The following is a 27,460-nucleotide window of genomic DNA, read 5'->3' on the forward strand; positions in this document are numbered from 1 at the left end:
GGCGCGTTATCGGAGAGCGCACCTACACTGGTTTTTTGAGCGTTGGACTAGCCCGCGCTCAGGTGCCAAATAGAATAATTAGGACCCTTTTTTGCAGGTAAGTAGCACGTGCGGTTTTACTGAACAATAGACAATAGGATTAGCCTTCGGGGTCTATTAGAAAGCTACAAACTATACTTTATAACTCCGTAAGGCGTAGGTCCTACCTGTAGCACTAATCATTTGAATGTTATTTGAACCATTTTCAATTGGAACAGAGTTGAATTTCTTTTGTATCGTTCGATTTAAAATAAAAGAAATTTTACCATATCGTCGCTATACTTACTCAACCTCATATCTGCAACAATAATTTGATGGAAATGTCGCTTTTCTTTCATTCGGAATACGGGTGTTTTTGTCATCAAATGAATGTTGCAGATACGAGGTTGAGTAAGTATAGCGGCGATATTTGGACAATGTGAAGCCATTCAAAAGTATTCTTTAACATCGAAGTTTCACGTTCCCTACCTCATGTAACCTGAGCGGAATGTCGGTAACGTTGCCCCGCACGTTGATCTGCCGCTCGAGGAGCACCTTGTGGGCGGTAGGTTGCGCCAGGCCCAAAAGGTTCGCAACAGCGTCTACCGCTTCTGCATCTTCCGGCGCCAGGGCGCTGCGTTCTCCGTCCACATCCTAAAAGTCACCAAAAACAAAAGTTACACGACTTTGAATGGTTATTATCATAATTTTCAATAGATAATAGCGATATTGAACAGTCCCTAAGATATCTGCAGCTGTTGGCTTAGCACGAAAGGGCCGCGACAGTATCTCGCGGGCGAGATAGACTATCCGTCATTTTCTAACAGTATTAATTACAAAGAGATGGGTAGTCTATTTCGCGCGCGAGATACTGTCGCGGCGCTCTCGTGCTAAGGCTACTGCACTTGAAGCACAATCTGGGGCTGACTTCCAGTGTGGTTCTCCAGATCTAAAACAACCCCAACAATTTTTTTTATCCAACTAGTAGGCATATCACTACATAGTATGTATAAAACAAAGTCGCTTCCCGGTGTCTGTCTGTCTGTATGCTTAAATCTTTAAAACTACGCAACGGATTTTGATGCGTTTTTTTTTAATAGATAGAGTGATTCAAGAGGAAGGTTTATGTATAATTTGTTAACCCGTGCGAAGCCGGGGCGGGTCGCTAGTAGGTTATATAGCAACGCAACCAAGTCTACCTGAAACTGTACGTTCCCAAGCCACAGCACCGCTGCCAGCACTTTGAACAGTCCTTCGCACATCTGCAGCGGCACTTGTAGAACTGTCAAGGCCAGCTGTAGGGCCTCCAGCTTGCCCTGCTCGCCGCCCAGGCCTTTGCGAGCGTCCTCGTCTTCTGGGCGAAGGTATTTGAACTGAACTCCGTCGCGGAGACGGAGGGCTGTGCGTAGTTCGGCGTTGTGCTGGTATAAAAGACAAAACCCCATCAATATTTTAATAAAGTATTTCTCAGCGGAAATCAATGAAATGAAACACAGCTTAAGGGTAACATTCCATTTCTGACCGCAGCTGCACTACTGGTACTGAACGCGTCGCTGTTACTGTCAATTTCCATAGTAAAATGAACAGTAGTGCAGCTGCGGTTGGAAATGGACTGTCACCTTAAGAAAACTCTCTTGTAGTTGGCCCCGCTTGCCTTATCCACCTTATAGAACACAACTATTATAGTTGGGCTCTCTGTACGAAGGACTGATGATTCTGTTCCGTTCGAAAAATAAGTTTCGGGGCGTCGCGTGCTGAATCCTGTCGCGAGGATCTAATCACTTATTTTTAGCGAAGCGGAGGAATTTCGTGTTTCGTTTATTTGACATTAGAACGTACCTTAGCGCCCTCAACCAGCTGATAGAACACATGGTAGTTGGTCTCTCTTGGCGAAGGGCCGGTGATCCTAGCCCGCTCCAAGAGGAAATCGCGCAGCACCGCGCCGCGAATGCCTCCGCGGTTGTCGAGCCGCACCTCCACGAACTTTCCGAAGCGAGATGAATTGTCATTGCGAACTGTTTTTGCATTGCCTGAAGTATAAGAGTAATATCGAGTGTCAGGTACAACAGCAACTAATACAGAGAACGTAAAGTTTTGTATGTATACGCGGTCAAACAATAATACTTTATTATATAATATAATTTAAGAGATAAGGAACGGGTTTGACTAATAGTTACTTTATTATGTAATTATGTGTAAAATAATGTGGATTGAATAAATATATTTAAACTATAATAATCATCTGATTTATACAATTCATAATCGTCTGCGTAATCTGGTTAATAATAATAATATTATGGAAAATATTAGTAGATATGACTGCGACAGTTTTCCTTGGATTCGGCCATTTCTTTCTGGATAGCTAGATGGAAAGACCACAACTATTCATTCACCTACAAAGCTGCCAAAAACATTGTTCAGACAGGTTCATACTATAGGTACTATTTCGGTAAATACGAAGTAAAGGCTTCGTCACACAGGCGCGTTTTCCGGCGCGTCAGGGTTGTATATGTAAAAGCTCACGCGCCACCCGGAAAACGTGCCTGTGTGACGAAGCCTTAAGTACGAATAGCTGATTGTATATGATCACTGACCATCCAGCCTCTAGACATAGCATAGTCGCGCTACCCCCTCTGCCACACATACGGTAGCGTTACTCCATCTTCGAGTCACGCCTACACCGCTTACTTCAGTCGGCGGACCGGGCTCGGTGTAGAAACTTCGGTAGCTCGAAGAAGTTTTTGCTATCAAAAATGCATTATTGTTGTGTCAAATTGTGTGGCAAGAACACTAAAAACTCTGGTGTACAAAAAAATGGCATTTCATTTCACAGGTAAGCCGATTTTTTAGAGATTTGGATAAAAAAATATTTTAATTTAAGCGTCTCATCAAATTTGACAGCGCTTGAAACTCGATGACGTCTTTTAAGAAAGTCTCTTTCTATCGCGCTGCATCCGTATACATCCTTTCTTGTCTTTTATTACGTGACATTCCTAAGCCCAAACTAGTGATGTCCATATCCATAGAATGTGATTGTTTACTATTGATAAGGTAATTCAATTCAAATCGCATAGGTATTTGCGAAAAATTCACTATAAAACAAATAAATAATATGAGAAGTACACTTACGGTCAGGTACCAATTTTCCCTTGAACATAACCGATATTGTCAATTCAGCACTACATAGGTACTCGTATTACTTTTAGCGATTATAAAAACATTGCAAAAATTAATCACAAGACCAATTTTATACAAAAACACACGGTTGCAATTTAAAATGCATTATTTTGATTCCATTTTTGTTGAGAATAGTGGGCGCCGGTTTAACTTTTTAATTTTTGCTTTTTTTCTGTGTACGACTGCCAACATGGCAATGATACTTGAACATTCGGCCAAATAATTTAAACCTCATTTAGTTAGATTGTGTTAAATAACATTTCATTTACATAATAACAAATCAATATTTGATTTAAACCATGTAATAACTCTTAATAGAATTATACAGGATGTTTTTAATGGGTGGGTATAGTAGGATACCGCGAATACAGGGTGGATTTTCTTTTTGGCTCAGTGAGGGCAGCTACCAGATCCCGTACTGCTACGAGAAAACGGTCTTAAGAGACCTTCCCTCGATTTTAAATTAATGAAGATTGGCATTTACAGATTTTGGAAAAAACATACAGGATACGAGAAAAAGGTCATTTTTGACAAACTTTTTTTTATGCCAATCGATCCCATTCCTATTGAGGATCAAAAGCTTGTATGGGAGCAAAAAAAAATTTCATGCTAGAAAAGCCACAAATCGAGGAAAACTTTTCCCATAATATTTGAATGAAAATGAAAACTTTTATTTTTCACATGCTACTTTTGTATGCCAATCGATTCCATTCCTATCCAGTATCAATAGTTTCCTAGGGGTCGACTTACGGTAATGTACTAAAAAGCCACAAATTAATAAAAACTTTTTCCATACATTTACTATGGAGAAAATGTGAAATTTATTATGGGAAAAGTTTTCCTCGATTTGTGGCTTTTCTAGCCGGAATTTTTTTTTGCTTCCATACAAGCTTTTGATCCTCAATAGGAATGGGATCTAATTTGAAATCGAGGGAAGGTCTCCTAAGACCGTTTTCTCGTAGCAGTTCGGGATCTGGTAGCTGCCCTCACTGAGCCAAAAAGAAAATCCACCCTGTATATAAAGCCGCAACCCGAGTGATTAATTGACATAATTGCTCTCCCAGAAGGGGGTTCCTGGGGTATTTGACTTTGATACGGTCGTATAGAGGGGGTGGTTTGGTGACTTCCAGAAAAATCCGACTTTTGGTCTACCGGATTATCCGACTTTTGGTCACTAAACGGTGACAGATACGTGGGAGATGCTCGACCAAATGTCATAGAGGGACGCTGACAGTTTCTGAAGCCGCCATTATTTTTTCAAAATGGCGGATTCAAAATGGCGATCATTTTTCAAAATACTCCCAGCGCGCTAAAATTTTGGTCACGAAAACTCGGGGTCACCTAGCTGTATTCCTATGGATTTTTTTTAATAAAACCAATATGGCGGTAAAAATGGCCACTTATTTTTTATGAAAATCTTCAAAGGTGAGAGATAGGTGGGGGGTGCTCGACCAAATGCCATAGAGGGCCCGAGACAACACAAATTGCATTTAAAAAGTTTCAAAATGTACTAACTAACATAAAAACACCTTGTAATACCATGGTTGCAATAAAGAATTATGATTATGATTATGATTATGAAAATGGCCGTCTTTTTTTTTTCAAGTTGGTCTGAGCGCGTTGAGATTTGGCATGCGGCGAGCTTGGGGGCCCAAGATTAGTATGTGAATTATTTTTTGAAAACACTCAAAATGGCGGCGGACACGGGCAAAGGAAAATTTCCAAGTAGGTTAAGCGAACCCGAAGGGCGAATATCAGGCTGGGAGGCCGAAGGCTGACCCGCCGAAGGCCCGAAGCCTTCACCCCGACACCCAAGCGTGCAACCCTCAGTAATTTAAAGCGAGGCCGAAGGGCGAGCTGCGTGAAGAAGTGCTTCCAAGCAGGGATGTTGCGAATATCCGCATCCGCATCTCGTCTCGTCTCGCGCTTCTCTAAATCCCATAAGACGCCTTTTTACCAATAGTTTATTTTTAAATTAATTATATAAAGCAGATACACCTGCTAACGAAACCACAACGTTATGGGTTAATGTTTTCGAACGAACGAATCAACATAGCATTCAAAACATGCTTGCATATTATTACTGTTATTACATTATTGACCGTGATTGACAATGTTATTATTCAACGTGTCACATCACTAGCGCCCGGCAGATATTACTGTCTGACGCCCACGTGTGTTTGAACGGACCAATCACGGCACGGGACTCGCTCACCTCGTCCCCCGCACCCCTGTATTTTTGGCAGCATCGGTTTCATGAAAGAATTGGCCTAAGTTGAGTCTAGAGGCTGGATGGTCAGTGTATATGATATATGTAAGGGCTAAAGTTATTACCAAATGCTTCCAAAACCGTGTTGGCTTCTAGTATCTGTTGTTCCGCCCACGTGGCCTGGCCGCCAGCAGCGCAAAGGTACTGTAATATCAATTTCGTCGTCTCCGTCTTGCCAGCGCCGCTTTCCCCCGAAATCACTACGGACTGATTTTTCTCACCATTCTAAAAAGAGAGATTAATTCTAAGTAATTATACTTGCAGATTAAAAGGGTTTAATGTTGATTGGCAGTTGACAGCCGTTTCCCGACACCGCTGGATCGATTATCAATCTTAAGCAGGATGAGATATTTGTATCTGCTTGATGTTGAAACTGGCAACAGCGAGTCACTACGGAAGTATAAATCATATAAATGTGCCAACATTATATTTTTTGTAGGTACTTGATAAGTAGGTCATACGATAATGCCCGCGATTTAATTTTGCGCTTACTCGTGAAACAAAAACTTGACACTGTATGAGTAAATATGTAACTAGGGGGTTAGGAATGGAACTGTTTCTAATATAAAGTTAGAGTTTGCTTACCCGTAGTGAGCTATAGGCGGACTCCGCTAAAGCAAATACGTGCGGCGGCAGGTTCCCAAAGGCTTTGCCTCGAAATTCTTGCATGTGCTCCTGTAACATTCAAATTATTTTACCGTTAGAGTATATTTTTCTCAGTAATATGGGAAGCATCAAAATCTTCTGAGAAAATAGCGTATGTAAGAAATTAAAATGTGTCAACTCTGTTAAAATAAGTTGACAAAGTGTGATATATGGGTGCTTCAATTAACAATATAAACAGTATTAGGTACTTTTTAATGTCATATACATAAACGGAAAGGAATTTAAGGAATGAATGACATGGCTTATAGCGTAACTCGCTTATTGAAAGAGCGTTCATCAATGATTTCCTCTGATTGATTACGGTGTGACGTATAATTTATCACTTTTTATGAAGATCTTCATTGTTTCCGACCACAGCGCGTTACTTCCTAGAAAGTGAACGATTGTTTGCAAATGTTTCTATGAAAACAGGAAGTTTTATCTTTAACATGATTGTATGAAAATGGTGGACCTACATTGGTTATCTAGTATCTACAAAATAGTATGTCTTTATTCATTTATTCTTGTGGCTCTATGTATATTTTAAGCCTTACTTAGAATGCAAACAATTATAATTAACATCTCAGAAGAGGTATCCAAGTCTAACTGATACTTAAAATGTATCATTCGTAATACGTATGACAAAATAAATAGGATTGGGTATATGCGGTAAACAAAGTGATACGGTAGTCACCGGCATCTACAGAAGCATATCAGATTTCAACTAAACCCGACTACTGAATCTAGACAAAATATTAGCCCGATGTTTATCGGTAAGACAGATAGTCATATGACCCAAGTTCAATAAGTGCTCGGCTTTTTATCTTTTGGCAATAGTCAACTTGTAAACCGTTTTCGTTGTAATAAAGATTTCAGGCTCCCTAAATAATTTCGTATGTTTATGTTTAAGCTTCCTGTTATTATTGTATTACTCACAACGATGACACAGCCTCTGGATTAACGGATCTTACTCATCGGTAAGATTGCTTTGATACCATCGATCGAAAATAGGTGTGGGATAGTAGGCGCTTACCGTTGTGTAACATCCCAACTCCTTGTAGGGATTCACTGCGACTAGAATTGAACCTGTGTATGTCTGTAATATTAATTAAGGAAAATATGCTATTATAATTATTATGTAAAATATATGTAATCGTATTATAAATAACTTGTGTTTACGATGCATAAAACCAGCAAGGATAAACTCTTGCAAATTTAAATGAATACGTAATTCCAGTTGCAGTCATAAAAATACTTCGCAGTCTGTCGAAAATAACACAACAACACAAAGTCATCGTGGGTACTCTCGCGTGAAGCAAAATGAAAATTACGATACGCTACAATTTTAAAAATACGGTGTGAAATAGATTTGGTTAAAGGCATGCAAATCCAATACCTATTTATATTACTTACATCAAAATAATCACTACGGTTTATACAACTAAAATAATAATTTAAGGGATTGTTTTTAAAATAGCCGTGGAGACTAAATCCAGTTCAAAAGTATCAAATCAAATGTTATTTCTGAAAAAAATATAACTTTACGTACATTTCTTCACACAGCCTAAATCTAATTCTAAACGTAAACATGTTGCAGGTTTGATATACGGAATGGTACCTATACAATTGTCGTCCAAGTAAGCTGGAAGAGATCCATTATAGGGATAAGTTCGCCTTTGTACACAATCTTTGTAAATTATACGTGGAAACATTGTAAAAAGGATACATATACAAGGTCGTGTTTGTAGCGGCGTCTGAGGTTGTTGTTGATGGCGTCTTCGGTGATCTGGGGCATCATCGTCATGTCGGGCACGCCCGGGCCCTCCGCCTCCCGCTCCTCCATGATGGCTGCAACAACACAAACAAATACACTTACTAAATGTCACCATAAAAAACTTTTGGCATGAAATGGTAGTCAAATTTATGACGAGAGTTTTTAATTTTTGAACGTGGAGTAGGTTAACTGTTATGGAACTTAAACATAAATACAAATGTAAAACATAGACTTTAAGCCGTGTTTTAGCTTTAGCAAATTGACTCAAAGTTCAGAGCACGCAAACGGGTACGTTCGCTCTCAACGCCGGCCGGATTTTATAAAGCTCGGTGAATTTTGAATACGGTAAAAGTTTTTGTGAAAGAAAATTGGTTAAGTGTTATATTATTTGAAAGATTAATTCTCCTACTAAACTAAACTTGTTCCTCCTCATCTATTAGTTATTGCTCGATCGAATTTAAAAGGATACATGAGTTCACATGGCAGCTTAAATCTTTTGGCACTGACAGCGATATAGCATAGGATGTTTTCTATAACCGAAGACCTAAAGATAATATAGATATAATCTTTATTTTATTAATATGAAAATTAGATTTCGCACATAAATTTCGAAAATTAATGCTTAGGTATTCAGTCCTAATAGGATACAGCAGAAGTATGAAATTAAATCATTTGAGTATGTAGCATAGTAAAGATCGCGCATCGATTCGGCACGGTGTGATTGATGGATTATAAATAATTCACGTGACGCGCACCCCATAGCAAAGATGACAGATGGGTTCAGTCTTCAAAAAGGGTAAGTAGTACCCTCGGGCAAAAATAGACGGAAGAAAATCGCCACACGAATAATTTTACACACAAGGGAAGATTGCCACAAAAGTTCAGTTCACATATTAGTTGAATATTTTTATATCCATTGACTGATGTGCATGAATATAGTTACTTAAATGTACGGTTCATACCTTCCTACAAAGCAACCGCTTTCCATTGCTCTTGAGTGTAAATGTATAATACGACTTCAGACTTAACATCATATGACTTAATTCAGTAAACTCATAATTAATCGTAGAAACCGTGACCGTGAAACATGTAATCATCTTACAAAATCGCTTTTTGTTAACACGTACTCGCTCTGATGATAATTGTCGCTAATTAAGCATTTATTTTAAAGCGTTATGCTCAAAGCGAATGTAATTTGAGAGATGTCATTGACTTCCGTTTTAAAATTGGAATAAGGAACGACGCAGTGAAGATGTATTGGATAACGAGTGAAATAGGTACTCAAGATCACCCCTAGCAAGGAAATAAACAAAGAAGATGTTCGAAATGTAATTCCCGGGCAAGTATCAGGGCTCAATTTACATCGATCTTGGCTGACTTCTCGCCCTTCGTCGCCCTTCCACTGGGGGGCCATGAGATATGATTTTATACCGCTGATCGACTGTTAAACGATTTTATTATATTTATCGCGTGCCCATGATCGCCGAATAGTCTCGCTAACACGATTTTGAAGTGGTTTTTGTCAATCCCTTTCACAGGTTCTTTTATCATTTTAAATGTAAAATCAAGCGGGGCAGTTAAACATTATTTGACCTAATGTTTTACATTACGAAGAAATCGCCATCGCCATTAAGAAGTTTAGGGAAAATCCATTAGTGTCTGTTTATATTAATGCATAAATAAAGATGACAACACAAAAATATACATTATAAAAAGCATCTAATCGGATTGAATCACGCAGAGCACGCTTTTTACTGTGGTCGTTAAATGACATGAAATGTGGTCCAAGGGCTGCTAGGCACTAATTGTCGTTTGCTGGCCGTGTCGCGGTTGACCACAATAGTTGGAATTTAGTTCGGTCGTTTAGTTTTGTGTTTAGTAATCGAGTAGCATTCAACTTCGGGGAGACAACGATATTCAATTAGAATGATCTCGATTAGAATTAGCACATCTTAACTAAAATAGTTCAAATGTTTCCCGAAAGCATGTTATGCGTCTAACTAAGCTATTCCTATGGAGTTTCGCTTAGGTGGAAACCCAGTGAATTCGGAAGGTACCGCACCCTTGCCGCATTTACACACGCTCGACTAACTCCTGTTTTTAAATCATATTCGTAGAGCTGTTATGAATATTTGGACACGCAATACTGACGTTACCTTACGACATCATTCAGTAATTCGTTGAGATTTTATCTTCAGTTTGAGATATGTTCGCAAATTCACTTCTTTTTTATTACTATTATAGGTACTTTGATTAATAATAGTCCATTTAGCATGTGTCTTTTAGGACGATTAGGCATTACATTGCACCAACATTTAAAAAAAAATATTAACACTAATCAGCGATTGGTAATCGCAGACATGACCTTTCAAAATGTGTCTGAATGGTGATGGTTAAGTCACCCCTCGATTGGGTCCCGTAATACTAGAAATTAGCTTTAGTCTAATTTTCCCTGTTAATCTTGAACTAAGTTCTGATTTAACTAATGATGTATCAAAAATTAAAAGGCGAGCCTAGGAGAATAAGGACCACAATTTTATTATGGAAGTAACACCCTAATCATTGTGCTTCATTCTTTTTATTAATTTGTTGTTTTGACAAGTCCAAAAGCTGTCTTGAAAAAATATTTATTGATAACGAATTAAATATGTGCCGTTGCCATACAGATTACCTACACATGTAAAAGCCTTCCCACCTGACCCCACTATTTTACCTTTACTCCACAGTTCAGCGCCCCTGAGATAATCAAATATAGATGGTCAAGCAGATCTTGTCAGTAGAAAAAGGAGGCAAATTTGAAAAATGTAGGCGCGAAGGGTTATCGTCCCATAGAAAATTTGAATTTCGCGCCTTTTTTTACTGACAAGGTTTGGTTGATCAGCTATAGATAAAACGTCTTAACAAGTCCTAAGAGCTACGAGACGGATGTTTCCCACTCCCACTCGTTAGTCCAATCAGAAGGCCTACCGCGAACCACGTTCGACGTGTTGCCTCAGTCACACTTACGTACGAAATTACAAGTGTGACAGAGATGCAACACGTCGTATGTGGTTCGCGGTAGCCCCTCAGATCGTTTCACACAGCCGCTGTCGTCCCTTGCATAAACTGTACTATTAAAGGCATAATATCCGCGAGTGATGAGAGTAAATAGTCCTTGGATGATATTCCACTTGCTTTTCGAGCGGACGTCAGTAAGCTTACGCAAAATAAACCAGTATAAATGCGTTCTGGGATTTTGAGGTTCCGTTGCAGTTTAACGGGTCTAACCTAATCGTTCGACTTTCGTAAGCAATGAGAATACAGAGCCTTGAGGCAGGACGTTCCCGGTCAAGTTATCGGGCGGAAATGTCACTTGGGCTGACGTGGACCTACGTCACTTCGCGCCCTCGCGGTTCGATGCTGTATCAGGAAGGATTTATCACAATTAATTTAATGTGGAGTTACTGTTGAAATATGTGCGATAATAGTAAATTGATTCCGTTTACAATCCGAATCATAGAAAGCTTGATACAGTAACGCGTTGTATGCTTCATATTTTCGTCGTCTAGTTTATTATCGTATGTTGATGGTTAGAAGTTTTCAATATTTTATTATAGAACAATGCCCAATGGGAATTACTCGATCAGTAAGTGTCAGTGCTGCTCAGTTGCTACAATTACTTTGAAATTTGACACTTTAGAAACAGCACCTTACATCACCACTCACTCCCTTGTTGATGACGAAGAATATTTACCGTTTAAGAATCGTGACATTTAAACACTAGGTATAAATTTACAAACAACATTTCCTAGGTGTTAATTTATTTGTAAGTATTCGAAACTTATTTTAGCTATAGCCACAATAAATTAAATTTTGGCGAGAATTATCCCTTTGTGATATCGTATTTCTAATGAAAGAAAAAACAAACCATCCATTAATTATGAGTGGAAAAACTTTCTTGGGCTTATTTCCCTTAGAAACTCTTAATCTATTTTTATACGAAGCTAGAGAAGTCCTTTTATTTCTTAAGATTGGTGAAAATATTCGTAGACCCCATTTTACAAAGGCTATAAAAATGATTTGTCATATAGTATCCTGTAGTCAGTCAATAACGTTTACTAGGTTTATTGTAGGTAATTAAATAAATTCTTGTATAATCTGAGGGTTTATTTGACAAAGTAACCATATTTTGTTTTGTGTACACACAATATCTAAACGGCCAAGAGACCGCATTGTGTATTATATTTGTTCTAGCAATAAAGTCGTCTCTATCCTATTTACGTCGACAACTATACCGATATGTTACCCAGACTGCCTATAAATGGCACTCCGGCGAGGTGATGCCCAAAAAGGCAGAACTGGATATAATTAATAACGTCTGTCACAACTTCCCGTACGTAAAAAGGAAAGCTACTTTATTTCTGTAACACGTTGATCTATTTCCACGTACGAATATAGCACCGTTGAGCACAATAAGGATGAATCCTTGAACGAAAAACAAGGCAAGAAAATGATTTATCTTCAATTAAGAGAATTAATTCTATATTTACGTAAGTATTTGTTTATTTGGCTGTTTTCTAAGGATCTTATAAGCACCAAGAAGTTATATTATTTATTATACAAGTATGGCTTATAATGCTACGATCGAATGGCTATAATGTAATAAATCGTGTCGACGGTAAAAAAACCTACTATCATACACCTAAAATGTCTTGTTTCAACATTAAAAAAGTCCTCTGTAAACTTAATGTCTAGAATTTATACTCTCTTATTACTTCAAAAATCGCAATTGTTGATATAAAAAAAAATGTTTCTAAAACCTCGGGAAGGTATACCAACATTACTACACAAATGTAGCAAGTGGCCCCTAGAGGGCCTAGAGCTTATCCATTAGTAATTACTTACTATACGTAGGTATTTCATATATGTAAATAACATTGCGCCTTATCTTGTCGCAGGCATGCAGTTAATTGTTCTTCATGACAAAGGGATCTTGAACGTGTATCTTTATTACAAAACACCTGGCAGTCTCAAATCGATTTACAAATAATAGTAATTGAATTAAATCGAACGCGTACCCTCATTCAATTGAAGCGGCGCCGTGTTTATCGATTATGTTTATGGTAAACAAATGAATAGGAGCTTATTCAATTCAAAGCTCCTATGGGCCTAAGGGGATTGGATACGCGCTGCTTTCTTGGTGGGTCGTTTATAATTTCTGTCATTTGTCAGTTGGACGTTGCTGGGGTGATAATATGGGACAGACGTCTGTAACTTCTCAAAGGTTCCAACAGATATTTCGGTTTTTATATTTTTATTAATTACTTACTTACAATCTCGATGCAAGCCACAAATATGGCGGGTTGTTTTATGCAGCTATATTCATAACTAGAAACGAATCTGCAGTGTTTTTTACTTTCGGAAGTCGAGCAGTATAGTACCTATTTCAATTTAGAGTCTTTGTGAGTCATCCATCTCAGAAAAACAGGAGCACGAAAAGAAGAAACCTAATCCATTTTAACGAAAGGACCCCTCGTAATAACAATCATAGTAAATTGTCATCATGACAGTCATCGTTGTTGACGCTAAGTCATTATGGAGCAAATTGAAATAAGAGCCGGTCGATAATCGCTAGTTTTGGGGTGCAGCGCGTGTCAAGTTAATGCCATTCACGGACACAGTAGCGTTGGACTGTATACAATACTGTCGTCCTGACGCGACGTTCAAAAGAGTCCCGTAGAGTTGTACTGTGGTTCAAGTGATAAACGACAGCGAAATCAAAATTTCGATTGGGTTTAACTTTTGTTTCAATTTTTAGGATGTAATGTGTGATAAATTCCTCGAAGATTGTTATTTTAACTAGATAAGTAATAGTAAACAATAGCAAATAACCCTGTAAGGTCTAGTTTTGTTTAGAAACTATTCATTTTCAAGGGATTCTGCGAGCAAATTCAACAAGTTTTCTCATTAAGTATGTACATATTATCGTCGTCTAAGATCCAATATCACAAGCTCAATCCCACATTAAACTCAATAAGAGTTTTCTGAGGGATTTATTTAAGAATGTCCCATACAATTTATTAATTTTAATACCTACTTAATTGAATTAATCCGATAAAACAACGTTATTCAAATAAATAAAATAGGAAGTTGCTTGTACCTTAACCCCTTTCGCTAGGTGTAGGAGGGAGGCGCCGGGCGCCGTCGCCCACGGTCCCTAGCAACTCTGTACTCGTGACCTCCAAGGACCACCTTTCCCTTTAGATTTAAATGGGTCGTCACGCCGCCCGTTTCTTATCTGATTACACTTACAACTATCATCCGATTATACTAACTAATTTAGAAGGGAAACTCTGTAAAATTTCTGAAGTAGCGAGGTAGAGCCTAACCAAGATGATTGAATTTGTTTGGAACTCAAATTTGTCAGGCTGCGGCTATTAGGGTTCCGTAGCCAAAATGGTATGAAGGTATGATACGCAACCCTCCATTATGCGTGGTATGATACGCAATTGGCGGTTTTTTGCATTTTTGCCAGTTTCTGGTCGGTTTAAAAAGACCGTCAAAAGAGTAATGCCTAGTTTCTGAAAGCTATCAAAAGCCCTTCTAAGAGATCATCTGTGGGCGTCAATAGACTATTAACATCAATAAAGTTGTGAAACGGTCGAAGCAGCGAGTGGAGGAATGAATCGAATAAAAAAACCTGAGTAACATAAAATTTACTTTAGTACAGAAAAAATGGATGGACGGTCGTGGGCGGACTAGACTAGTGACATTGCCTAGGGTAAAAAGAAATTTCTAGAACCTGTATGGCTGTGAGCTCAGGTTCAGCGTGGGTGTATGGTAAACCCAAAGTCTTAGGTTGTAATTCGTATCGTTTCGCTATTTACTTCCAGCCCATGGGACGTCTATTTGATCTGGTACGATTTAAATAAAACTAGCTGATGTAGAATAAGTAAACATTTTCCAAAAAAATGTAATTGAGGAATTGCAAAACCAGCCCCCTATAATTAAAATGTTCCATGGTGACTTTCAAGAGCTTTAAAACCGTTATACATACTAAAGGAAATATTGAGTTGTGTGGAATACTTTAATACCAGACGCCAGTGGGCAAGCCTTGTGCGTAATTAAGTAAGTTTCCAAAGTTAAAAGTTATTAAACAATTCGCTGAAAGTTGTGTAACTTTTCCTTGTTTACATAAGCTCAGCAATCTCTGCATGTTGAGGCCGCAAACAAAATAATAAGGGCTAGCTCCGTGGATGTAATTTAAGCCCGTTTAATCGCGAAGCCTTTGGCAAGTTAATTGCTATTTGGGTGAGGCACTTGTGGAGGGGGATTATAGCGAACGAAGTGTGAAAATATCTCGCGAAAACTGAAATTGCAAACAGTGTTAGCGAGTCTCTGTAAGGGGTTCGGTTAAAAAAACATATTATACTTAAGTCATATTAAGGTTTTGTTTCATATTCACCGTGTTATTTCATGCTCATAATGTCATTAAATAGTTTGGAAAACACTGCTGTAAAAAATTGGATATATTTTGCAGCATTTAAATTCGAAATTAGTAATATCGTATAAAGGATTGCTGGTATGCGCCAAATTGGGGCAATGACACTGCAAAAACGAATACTTTACACGCAGGGCCCGGCAACGTTTTTGTAGGACTGTAGAGTGTACCTATTAATAATCTCAGGACCTTTTCTCTCTCACTTTTTAGGGTACGGACCAAAGGGTAAAAACGGGACCCTATTACTAAGACTCCGCTGTCCGTCCGTCCGTCCGTCCGTCTGTCACTAGGCTGTATATCAAGAACCGTGATAGCTAGACAGTTGACATTTTCACAGATGATGTATTTCTGTTGCCGCTATAACAACAAATACTAAAAACAGAATAAAATAAAGATTTAAGTGGGGCTCCCATACAACAAACGTGATTTTTGACCGAAGTTAAGCAACGTCGGGCGGGGTCAGTACTTGGATGGGTGACCGTTTTTTGCTTGTTTTGCTCTATTTTTTGTTGATGGTGCGGAACCCTCCGTGCGCGAGTCCGACTCGCACTTGGCCGATTTTTTATACATTTAGGCTACAATAATCATTATTCAAAATTCATGTTAGTTCGTCGCAATGGATTTTGTTTCTTAGAAAGACGCGAATTAATTTTCCAACCTGATTGCAATAAGTAAAGTTTAATTTCAGAATTCCTCATCGGTTGAAGATCAGCGATGTAAACCGTAATGAACGAAAATTAAAACCGGCTTGATTGTTCAGGGACTTGGAAGTAATAATTCCTTCAATTCCTTCATAATAATAATCCAAGGACTTTTGAGATATTATCTGCTAAGTAATTTAATAATGAGGTTACTCCGGAAATTCGTAAACAGATACAGATTGAATTATATGAAGGGAATCAAGGGGATTTGAGGACCTAATAGAATAAGAAAGTTTTGTGTACAGACCGTTAGAAGTATAATACTTAAAGTCCGTCAACCAAATCTTGTCAGTAGTAAAAGGCGGCAAATTTGAAAAATCGCGGGTTAGCAACACTGTGTTCAAATAATTCCAAAACGCGTGTCATCTGTGTTTTATCTGTGGAATGTGGATCGTGAATGACAGCCGTCACCTTATTTGTTTTCATTTGGTTTTCATTCTGAATCGTTTCTGTTTCAAGAGATATTTCTGCTGTCACTATTAAATACCAATACATTAAATAAGATTAAACAAAGCTAAGGGGCCTACAATGTACAATCATGCTCGTTGATGGTAAACATTACTAAAAATTGAGGTTATGACAAGTATTGGAAGAACTCTTTCGAACTTTTAAGATTATGTTCAGTTTTTTTGTTTTAGGGTTAAAAGGCATAAATAAAATTAAAACGTATGCCTAAATCTATCCAACAAGACCATAAATTGTGTCCTGGAAACCGTCCATAGGCCCACATGTCAAATATTTTCAGCAATCAGTTGTGACTATTTACAAAGGTAAACCTTTTAAACAGTATTAAGAGCCATTATTATATCGCCGTTCTTTCGCAATATCTACCTAATCTATACATGTTTGTTGCAGGATTAAATCTTGCCCAATATAAGGCGTTCGTAGTAGGTAGTATCTTTTCAGACAATACTTACCTATGGCGGTTTATGTACGTGTACAACGCAACCAAGTCGAAAAGTGACCCTTATCTTATTTACCTTTAAATTAAATAAACACCTAAATATCAGTTGTTTTATTTTTAATATGTATATTGTACAATATATACCAATCAAAAAAATTACACAGGTATGTCATATTCATCCAGAACAATACACTAATTTACATTAACAAGTGGCATATTATATTGTAAATAACAAATATATGCACTATCTAATTATCTGCATTTTGATATGATTTTATTTTAGTAAACTTAGAAGACATAGATAGGGAACAAAGAGAATATAAGCAGTTGTTTTTGATATCTTCAAATTTGTTCATCATTTTAATTAACATTGTTTTAACATCGCTTTTAAATTGCCCGTCCATGTTTAAATTTTTTTCAATAAACCGCGAGTGACAATTTGAATTGACGTACGCAGGGCGCGCTCAGCGGAAAAAAAAATCTGTTGGTTCGATGTACATTGCTGCTTTTCTTAACGCAATACTGCTCTTTGAGTGTTGCCCTACTTTAGTTTGCTTTACATTGCTACTGACAAGATTTGGTTGACGGACTATATAAATCTTATATTAATATTATTGGTTTATCACACTAATTCATACGTAGGTCACGTTGTTAACAGAAATATAGTTAACTTTTACTTACAGGGCTAAACGACCAACAAGGACTAACCCACGCGCAAATCTCTTTCAGCGCCATTAACATTTCTTTTAAGACAATAAACGAGTTGTGAATTTGAATACAACTGTTGCATTCTAAAGCCCTTAAGCTTGTGATGTAGTTAATTTAAATATGTAGGTAGTGCAAGTAGGTAGACGGCAAGATTCACACGGTCTCCACTGAGCGTAACCAAGCGTCCCACAACGCTCGCTCCCTTGAGAACCGACTACTTAAATCATAACTTTCGATCAAAGCCGACGCAGAACAAAGATATTCAACATTTGCCTTATCAACCTCGTATCTCACTTTATAGCAAGATTATGAATACAACCTTCCTCTGTGCGTCACAACGTTCAGATTTGAATACAAACCCAAAGGGAATTGATAGATCGAGAAAGTAAGGAAACGGTATCGCGATCATAGACGACCTGTTACGCGACAAATTGACGGGCGCCGGTTCATTGCAAAGTAGGCTCTATTACCGCCGCGAAGCGTAACGTGATCAAAACAATCTGGCAAAGTAAAAATTCCGTAGTAATTTTATGACTTAACTCCCTGGGCCCCTGGGAAATAAGTAAGTGTATGTATGTATGTCACTTTATTGCACATACCATGCATTTTCCTTGTCAATAACTTTTAGGTTGATAAATTCAAGAATTTACGAAGTGGTAGGTAATTCATTAAACGTTAACAGGGATAATAACATTTTATTGTACCTACTAGACACATGAACAACTATTATTAAAAGATAATCAGCTAATCTACCTTTTTTGGAGTTAATTTAAGCAAATTAATATAGTCAAGCGAGTGTAGGTGTAGCGACGTGCATTGCCTTCACAACAGGGGGCATATTTCTCAAATTCCTCTTTTTACGACATACAATTTCACAAAATTAAGTCTGCATCGTAATTTTCTTTATAGCGTCCATAAGTTGTTTTACCGAGTGCAGGAGCGGAGCGTGAGTCCGCAAGATGAGGCCTAGCGGGGGGAGGGGAGGTCCTCATTCCTTACCTAATGTGGAAGACAATGCCGGCCCTCAAGGACCATGTGAAAGTTATTTTGGGAGGACTGGATGCCACGGGTTTCTTTGTGACGTTGTATAAGGCTGTGTTTTAATTGATTCAACGTTATAACATGACTTTCATGACAAGTGTTTTTAAAGGCGATAATAACCTATCATCATTACAATTTTACGTAGAAATCGAAAATGATACCGCTCGAGTGGTTTTAACTAAAAACCGTGGTAGATCGTATCTTTTACAGAACAACATAAATAGTTTTTTAATAATCAATTAGAACAGTATGACTGTAGATAATGAGGTGTACCGACCGACATAGCCACTCGAGCCTAACGATTACCTCAAGACAGTATTATCCGCTGTGATACGGATTAAGTACTTTATTAGGGCTCACACTGTTCAATGTTGACGTTTGACTTTCATGGACGCTAAACTGCAGTAGGACTGAGACTGAGAACAATTATGTGGTTAATTGGAGATAAGTTTAACAGTTGTCAACTAAACGACGTTTTAGAAGGGATCACGATTCAAAAATTTTTTTAAATTGAGTTATCCGTGACATTCTATGGTAGCAGGAAAACTCAAATGGTTCTTGAGCTCATAATCAAAGTGTTTTTTTATAACTAAACCTTGCATTAGACAGCGTTGCAAATTGGTCGAGAAACGTTTTGAGAAGAGCCATGGCTCTTCAACCGAGTTGACATCACAACTACCTATCACCAGTTTTAGAAGTCTCAAAGAGCTGTAAATCGCGAGCCGCGCTTTGCCTAAGGTAAAAAGCTAACTTCTAGAAAATTACCGCGCAGGCAGCGAAACTACCTCATGAAACGCTCAGTGCGGTGCTTCGTTTATTATATTAAAATCTTGAGAGCCTTACCGTTTAGTTCGTACATTTTAAATTTCGATCCAAAACTGTTTACTTCGGCTAAGGTGCGAAACCACGTCTGCGATAAATTTTCAACGCAAGTACCGACATCCGCGACCAGGGGTTAATAAAACGAAACTGTAGGTAAGTCTCAATAATTACCGGGTTTTATTATGCGAACATCGGGTCTTCAGGGTTTGATCAATTACATAATATATGTTTGCTTGATTTGATGCCTAAACATTGCGGAGAATATCATCACTGAGAGCGGTCTGGAGTTCAGAGTTGCGCGTTCAGAGTTCTGCGTTCTTTCGAATGTACGTGAGTCTTTACGATAACGCACACAGCAGGCGGTCAGAACTCCGCTTTGACGGGCTCTAAAGTTTTCTTCTCAAATCTCCTTATTTGTTTTGTTACAACCAACGTTTTGACTGAATTGTTAATACTTAACATAAAAATACAATAGAATTTTTAATAAATGTGTCACCATCCTGCCAGTCATTACCAAGCTTTTTGCGATAACGTAATAATTTTCGACATATGATTTTTTATTATCAAAACATAATAAATTATTATAAAGTACAATATATACTTTATATGTATGTATTTTATTATGTTTTGATATATGTATGGCAAAGAAACAAAACTTGGCATCAAGTACGAAATGGATAATAGATATGGACAGGCGATACAAAACATAGTCACAGTAAGTATTTTTGTCTTAAATATGCATCTCGGGCTACAGGGTGAAAATAAAAGCGCCCAGCCCCACATGCATCCCTCGTGCTCCATCGGACGTGGCGTGAAATGAACATCGCTTCCGTGCAGGCTGTACGGCCGTTGCTCCAGTTCCCCACCCCCTGTGGATGCAGAATTGCAGGACGTCACTTAGCGCACTCATTACGCCTTCTGATAGTAGGAAACACGGTTGTGGTTTTTGATTTATTTTTATCTAGCCAACCTTTTTCATCCACAGGAAAGAAAAGATAAGTTTTCCTATACATGAAGATTAGGACGGAAGTACAAAACCGGTGCAGTTTAACGTCTTCTACATGGAGGATGTCGCGGGCAGAGGATAATATTTCATCAATCTTACTCGACATTTCTAGAACCAATTTAAGTTTAGCAAGAGGTTAACTGAAAACGCGATTATTCCACTTAGTTTCTTAGACATTGTTTTCTAGTTGGACGTAAACAATCCATCCTAGTCGGGCTAGGAATATTAAACCAAATACCGTAAATACAGAAGATAACAAGCAAGCCCTGAATAAGCTTTTCCCACAATATTTTCCAATAGACGGCCAATACAATAGAGGCTCATTACATTCGCTTGTCGAGTCGGCTGCTTATTGCGCCTCACTGTCCAATAACTACGTGCCCCGGAAGACTAGACGTCTACGAATAACTTTAATAACCATTATTTCAGAAGATTATTTTGGTTTAAAAACCACTTTACTACACAAATCTAAAGTACATTTTCCAAACAAAATTTTGATTGAGTTTTGGATGTTTTCGACACTTGTACTATAAATCAGTGCTGATGGTTCCGTTGGTATCGCCATCGCCCACTAGAGTTGAGATTTTGTTAATGTTGTGGAACCACATCGAGATTGCATGGTCGAAAGGTAATTTTCACTTTCATATTAGTTTCTGGAATTTATATTTTTGAAAGTTTGTAAGTATGTATATACAATAAACTTTGGGTTACTGCCACCTACTGAAAACCTTGTTCGTAACGTGTTTTGAGAACACGTGTTTGATAAAGTAGGATATCTTTACATTTTCCCGTCTAGGATTATGCACTATAAATATGCTAAAAGGTAATTATTAGTGTACCGGGGTACAGGAAGATATATTGGTTTAACTTCGGAACCGAGATAATTCCTTTAAAACTAGACATATTTAGCCACTGCAATGATTAAATACCAAAAAAGTTTCGGCATGTTTCTTGAGTAAAAAGCTAAAAAAAGTAACTAAAGAACCTAATGTGAATCATATTTGAGTAAAGAGACAGCGCGCGAAGTTGTAAAGAGGTAAGTGTAAGAAAAATAAATCAAATTTACACTGTATATTTTCTTTTATGGCCGAGCCGTCGTTTCATCAACGTAACGTAATGTAATTTGCAGCTAGTAAGAAAAAGCAAGCTTTTAATCAGTGCCTGTCCCAAGATATTGCTGCAATTTGTCAGATGAAAGAAGGCAATACCAACAGTAAGCTCTAACAGGTCTATAAAACCCGCATTTTTTTATACCTGCATAACTGGACAGTGAGTCAACTACTTATAAGATAATTAATAACAATAGCATAATAACGCACCTGTGTCATAACTTTGCCGTGACCGTGATTTTGTTTTCTTTACCTTTGTTTTAATATTGCGTAACAGCGAGTAGAAAATAATAAGATTAATAAGCCTATACATTTTGCAACGATGGATTATCTATTATTCTACTATTTACGAAAAACATATATTTATTTCACAATAAGTGTTATAAAATGAATATAAAACTAGAATTAAGTACAACTAATACTAAAGCTAAAAAATATAGAAAAAGCGGCCAAGTGCGAGTCGGACTCGCCCATGAAGGGTTCCGTATTTAGGCGATTTAAGACGTATAAAAAAAAAACTACTTACTAGATCTCGTTCAAACCAATTTTCGGTGGAAGTTTACATGGTAATGTACATCATATATTTTTTTTAGTTTTATCATTCTCTTATTTTAGAAGTTACAGGGGGGGGGGACACACATCTTACCACTTTGGAAGTGTCTCTCGCGCAAACTATTCAGTTTAGAAAAAAATGATATTAGAAACCTCAATATCATTTTTGAAGACCTATCCATAGATACCCCACACATATGGGTTTGATGAAAAAAAATTTTTTGAGTTTCAATTCGAAGTATGGGGAACCCCAAAAATGTATTGTTTTTTTTCTATTTTTGTGTGAAAATCTTAATGCGGTTCACAGAATACATCTACTTACCAAGTTTCAACAGTATAGTTCTTATAGTTTCGGAGAAAAGTGGCTGTGACATACGGACGGACAGACGGACAGACAGACAGACATGACGAATCTATAAGGGTTCCGTTTTTTGCCATTTGGCTACGGAACCCTAAAAACGAAAAACTATATATTGGTTAAGAATTTCCGTCTATATGTACAAATACTTGCATACTAGCATATCCTGTACTAACTGATGAGTGGTGAGAAGTTCCGATTAAAGAATACTGACTGACTAAACTAAATATATATGTATAATATGTAATGATAATGATGATAATTCAGACAATGATGTTTTGAAACATATTATTGGCCGATTGCATGTTTCCAATTCTTTTACGCAATGACAAGCTACAATTAGGGATCTCATATTATTGTCACTGTGGCAAGGTATAAACTGACAAAGAAATCAAATTCCTTGACCGTACTATGGGACAATCCTGTATAAGCTGTTGTAGTGAGTGCGCTGTCCCCTGCGCTGTGGCGCTGCAGCGGCTGCGCGTGCGCCGTAAATCTCCTGTTATCTAATTGGCCGAACAAAAAGCGGCGCGTGCCGTCGGAAATAGATACCATAGAGCTACGTCTCACTACACCACGCTCCATAGTTAGGGGTTGCGGTTCAAGTAATAAGATAAACCACTAGTTTAATTATAATTGTTTTGTTTTAACCACGCTTTTAACCCTTATCAAGGCAAAGGCTATTTAGCAAGCACATGGGGTACTTTAAACATGTGTTCTATACTCTATACTCGTAAGACTGATTCGATTGTCATTTTTGAACTTTCATAAATTGCGTATTAGTATTAGGTTCCTATTCCTACTACTACTACTAGCTTTGGCTCAAATGAGTCCTAAATTAAGTTTTGTCTGTTCTTAGCTTTTTAAACTCTACACCCGAACCGAACATTTCGATTTATGTATGTTATGTTTAGAAGAAATTGCTCGTTAAATTAATGAATAGTATACTCAATTTAAGACTGCTGCATTGGAAGTCGAAGGATTACATAAAAGTCGGCCATTTTAAATCATTAGCTTTTACAATGGATATTTTATAAGGAATTCTTTATAAGGAACTGCTAAACAATAAGTACTACTTGAATAAATCGGTTCAGTTTGATAATTTGAAGTCATTAATGTATTCTGATGTTTCCGTCAAGTTATCCCACGATATTTAGTCCTGTGCCAGGCGTCTTTAGACAACGATAAATTATCTTGACCCAGTTGGACTGAAGGCTAAGCCTAGATACGTTAATCTTTAATTCCGACATAATTTGTCTATTTGCGAAGGATCTAAGGATTATTGTTGGTGAATATTTAGTTAAATACAGTTTACTTTTATTGTTTGTGGACAGGTCCTCCTTAGGTTACACGTAGAAGACAGGAAAATTATTAAATATTTCACCGTCACATCAACATCATAATATTTGCATAGCTATCTTTTCCTTTCCTTGTGAGGCCCACCATACAAGATTTTCCTATTTTAAATATGAACCTTTTTGCATAGTGAATTGGGATTAATTTCGTTTGTTCGAGAAAGCAATGTTACAAGAAATGCTATTTTATTTTGGTTTATGAAAGGTTCTAATTAGATTGAAACAGAGTGTACATTGTATGTAATGTACATTGGGCCTTACGAGGTTATACAAGTAACAACTAATATTTACCAGATACATGGTAAAATAAAAACTTTAGTTAGGGGTTCTCCAGGGAGACACTCAAATATTACCTACATTGTTTTAGAAGGCAAGACATGTCATAAATCATAATGTGTCACACATCACACATTCCACTCACATTATGCTCATGTAATCCATTCTAATTCTCCTAATCTAGAACATTGCCGTTTGACCTAGAAAAATATAATAGGCCACACAAACAAGCTCGTTGTGTTCTTGGGACTCTTATTAACTTATCCACGTGTAAGATTAGTTTTAGGTACCAAGTCGTATTTAATTTGCCGCTGCGCGTCTGTTTCGGGAGGTTATTTAATTTTCTTCGAATATATCAATATACTCGTAAGAAAACAATAAGGTGAGATAATATTCAGTAGGTACCAATATAATTAACTTCAGTGTTAGTTATTGTACCAAAATACTTCTTTGTTTATATATATATATAAATAAGAACTTTATCAAACAACAGTCACAATTTTCAAAGCCAAAAAGCTACTATGTACGAGTATGTCGACAATTCAATCAATGATTTAATCTATTTTGTTCTTTTATTTCTTAAAATTCATACTTTTGATTTTGAATCTAAAGTAAATAAGGCTTTACATGGGTCTGAGACCTTTATATGAAAATCCATATCAATATTCCAGTTTGGTTAAACACATGGATGAAGGGTAAGTACATATATTTATGACTAGTCTCCAGCATAATTACAGGTGTAACTTAAGGATGATACGAAGAAATTAGCCAAAATATCAACGCAACGCTTCCTTAAAATCTGTAGATACTGCACCAGTGCCCATCCCGATGCAACTTGCAGCAGTTGCAGCACAAAATAAGATTTACGTCTATTTTGCCGTTATGTCCTTTGTGATATGGCATAGATTGAGTCGATCTAGCACAAAATAAGATTTACGTCTATTTTGCCGTTATGTCCTTTGTGATATGGCATAGATTGAGTCGATCTAACTGTAAGGTTAATATTGCGTAACAAATGAAACAATAGCGCCGGCGTCCGCAAATTAGATAAAAGATTTAACTCTTGTCGTATAATATTTCGTACGACCCATAAATTGTTATTAGCTTTGCAGCATCGTTTGGTTTGGTACCAACCTGCCTTGTACTCTACATATCCCGCGGGAATATTGGCTTTTCATTCGTTTCTATACACTTTGTACATTTGTTTGTGATTGACACTTGCACTGGAAAATACATACTTCTAAAAAAAATTTACTTTAAAATAATATAAATAAATTAATTTTCTTTATTTCATACTTTGTTGTCCATAGAGTTGCGTCAAGACAATTATTTATTAATAATTGATATTGCGATCAAATAATAAATCAAAACCAAACAATGCAGTGTTGACTACCAACTCTACAGCACTAAGTAATATTCGCCGGAGCTTGCAAAACCCTATGTGCTTCAATCGCAACTCTATTCATGCCGAGTTTTTTCTGCCATTCGTGATTGCTTGCACTGTCATTGTCATTACAGGCCCACGACTACGAGAATATGACAAAGTTGTGAATGTTGTGACGGTGATTACTGGGTTTCAAATTACCTATAATTTTAAGGCATTGGTCAAGGCACAATATTTCTATTATACAGAACTGCAGGTGCTGCTGCCATTACCTACCTATAACCATTTAGGTCTTAAGATTGTTTCAAAGAGTATAAGCATTAAAACTATGCTTACAGTCTTATCTAGGGACAATGTAAAATTATGTGGTCAGCAATTCAACCTGGCCAAATCAAAAGCCGTTCTTGTTCTTTAAACAAAATGTTAAATACATTTAACCAGCCTCTGATGTTACGTGACAAAATAGGTATGTAAATTCGTGGAGGTGTGTTTACCGGCAAATATTAACCTCCATATACTAACTTAAAAACAGTATTTAAGCAAGAGGCATAGAAGGTGGTAGGGGTAGGGAGATAGTTCGCGGATAGTCTGGCCACCTCATTGTGAATGTCTGAGCTGGAGACAATGTAAGTCTGAGACGGTACCGCTTTTTAAAGAATATGCTGGTTGGAATATTTCAGCTGCTATGTACACAGATACATTTTCACGAGACGGTTACCGTTTTCGTCGGTTTAATCTTGGTAAAATATGCAGTTTACTTTCGTCTCGCAAAAAGTACACTGCACTGTTGCTAGTTAATGTTGTAAATAAATACTTGGAGCACAGTAAAAATCTCGGCACCAGACCAGCGCCGCTTTAACCCGACCCGCTCAGAAGTCTTTTTAGAAAACTTCGTACTGTATACATTTGATTTTAAGTATGTATATGGTTTATGATGAACAGAACAGATTATGTAGGCATAGTGCTAATTATGCATTCGTTGTGGTTGGACTTTAAACCTGATAACTTTTATGCTATTTGACATAATATGCTTTGATTAAAATAAATACATTTCTTTTATGTCCTAGCATAAAATAAGCCGCCGTCAGGAAAATGTGAATCCATTACAAACCGCAGAATACACAAAGCGACGAAATAATTGAGTTCTCATTCAAAGCAGCTTATTTCAAAGCTGTGAATGCTGCAGTCGCCCTCCTTCAGCGTTAAATTGGGTCAAAACTAAAAGTGGGTTTGATGTCCTGGTAACCCGGTGACCTATGTACGCCGAAGCCCGTGGTGTGTTTCTGGTTACACACGTCATAAAGCCTCCTGAAATAAGCCTCGCCTTTCCGAGAGAACCATTAATTTTGCAAGACTTAAAGCGGTATGATATTAAAACCAAACAACCCGCTGGACTACCTACGCAGTTTACAAAATATAATTACATTACAATGTAATGCACAATTGCCCTTGTGGCCACATGTTTTGACTAACAACAGTAAAAACTCTTTACCTATAAAGGTTTATGCGCAGCGAATTTGTAGGAGTTGAGCAAATAAGCATGTTCACGATTATGCGCAAAAGTGTTAGAAAAATATTAATTAGGTTAAAAAGCTATATTACTTATGCACCACACCCTCTTTATGCACGAAAGTTTAGCCGTCAGCGATTATGTAGTACATTAGGGATCATGGTGAATGTGTCGCTTTGAATTTATTACAGAACATTATGTTTCAAATTAGACACAAAGATGAAAGTTAAAAGGTTAGGGGGTGCTGGTTGCATAAAGAAAAAAATTGGGAAAGAAAAAGAAAATTATTTAGAAAATAAATATCGGATCCAAAATATATAATCCATTAGCTCACCAAAATTAGTGTGAAATAATTATTTTATCAAATATCA

General features: G+C 37.3%; 1 protein-coding gene across 1 annotated transcript in view; it reads right to left on the reverse strand.

Annotated features, from left to right (window-relative positions):
- LOC134655784 (myosin-I heavy chain) overlaps positions 1-27,460 on the reverse strand; it is a 104,680-nt gene that overhangs the window by 30,626 nt on the left and 46,594 nt on the right. The window contains exons 3-9 of the mRNA XM_063511244.1: positions 7,836-7,957; positions 7,143-7,205; positions 6,050-6,139; positions 5,530-5,689; positions 1,858-2,048; positions 1,218-1,439; positions 508-672 (exon numbers count right to left, since the gene is read on the reverse strand). Coding sequence (XP_063367314.1) covers positions 508-672; positions 1,218-1,439; positions 1,858-2,048; positions 5,530-5,689; positions 6,050-6,139; positions 7,143-7,205; positions 7,836-7,952 — 1,008 coding nt within the window. The 5' untranslated portion in view covers positions 7,953-7,957. The remainder of the gene's footprint in view (positions 1-507; positions 673-1,217; positions 1,440-1,857; positions 2,049-5,529; positions 5,690-6,049; positions 6,140-7,142; positions 7,206-7,835; positions 7,958-27,460) is intronic.

The sequence above is a fragment of the Cydia amplana genome, chromosome 17 (assembly GCF_948474715.1).
Source record: "Cydia amplana chromosome 17, ilCydAmpl1.1, whole genome shotgun sequence".
Classification (NCBI taxonomy): Eukaryota; Metazoa; Arthropoda; class Insecta; order Lepidoptera; family Tortricidae; genus Cydia; species Cydia amplana.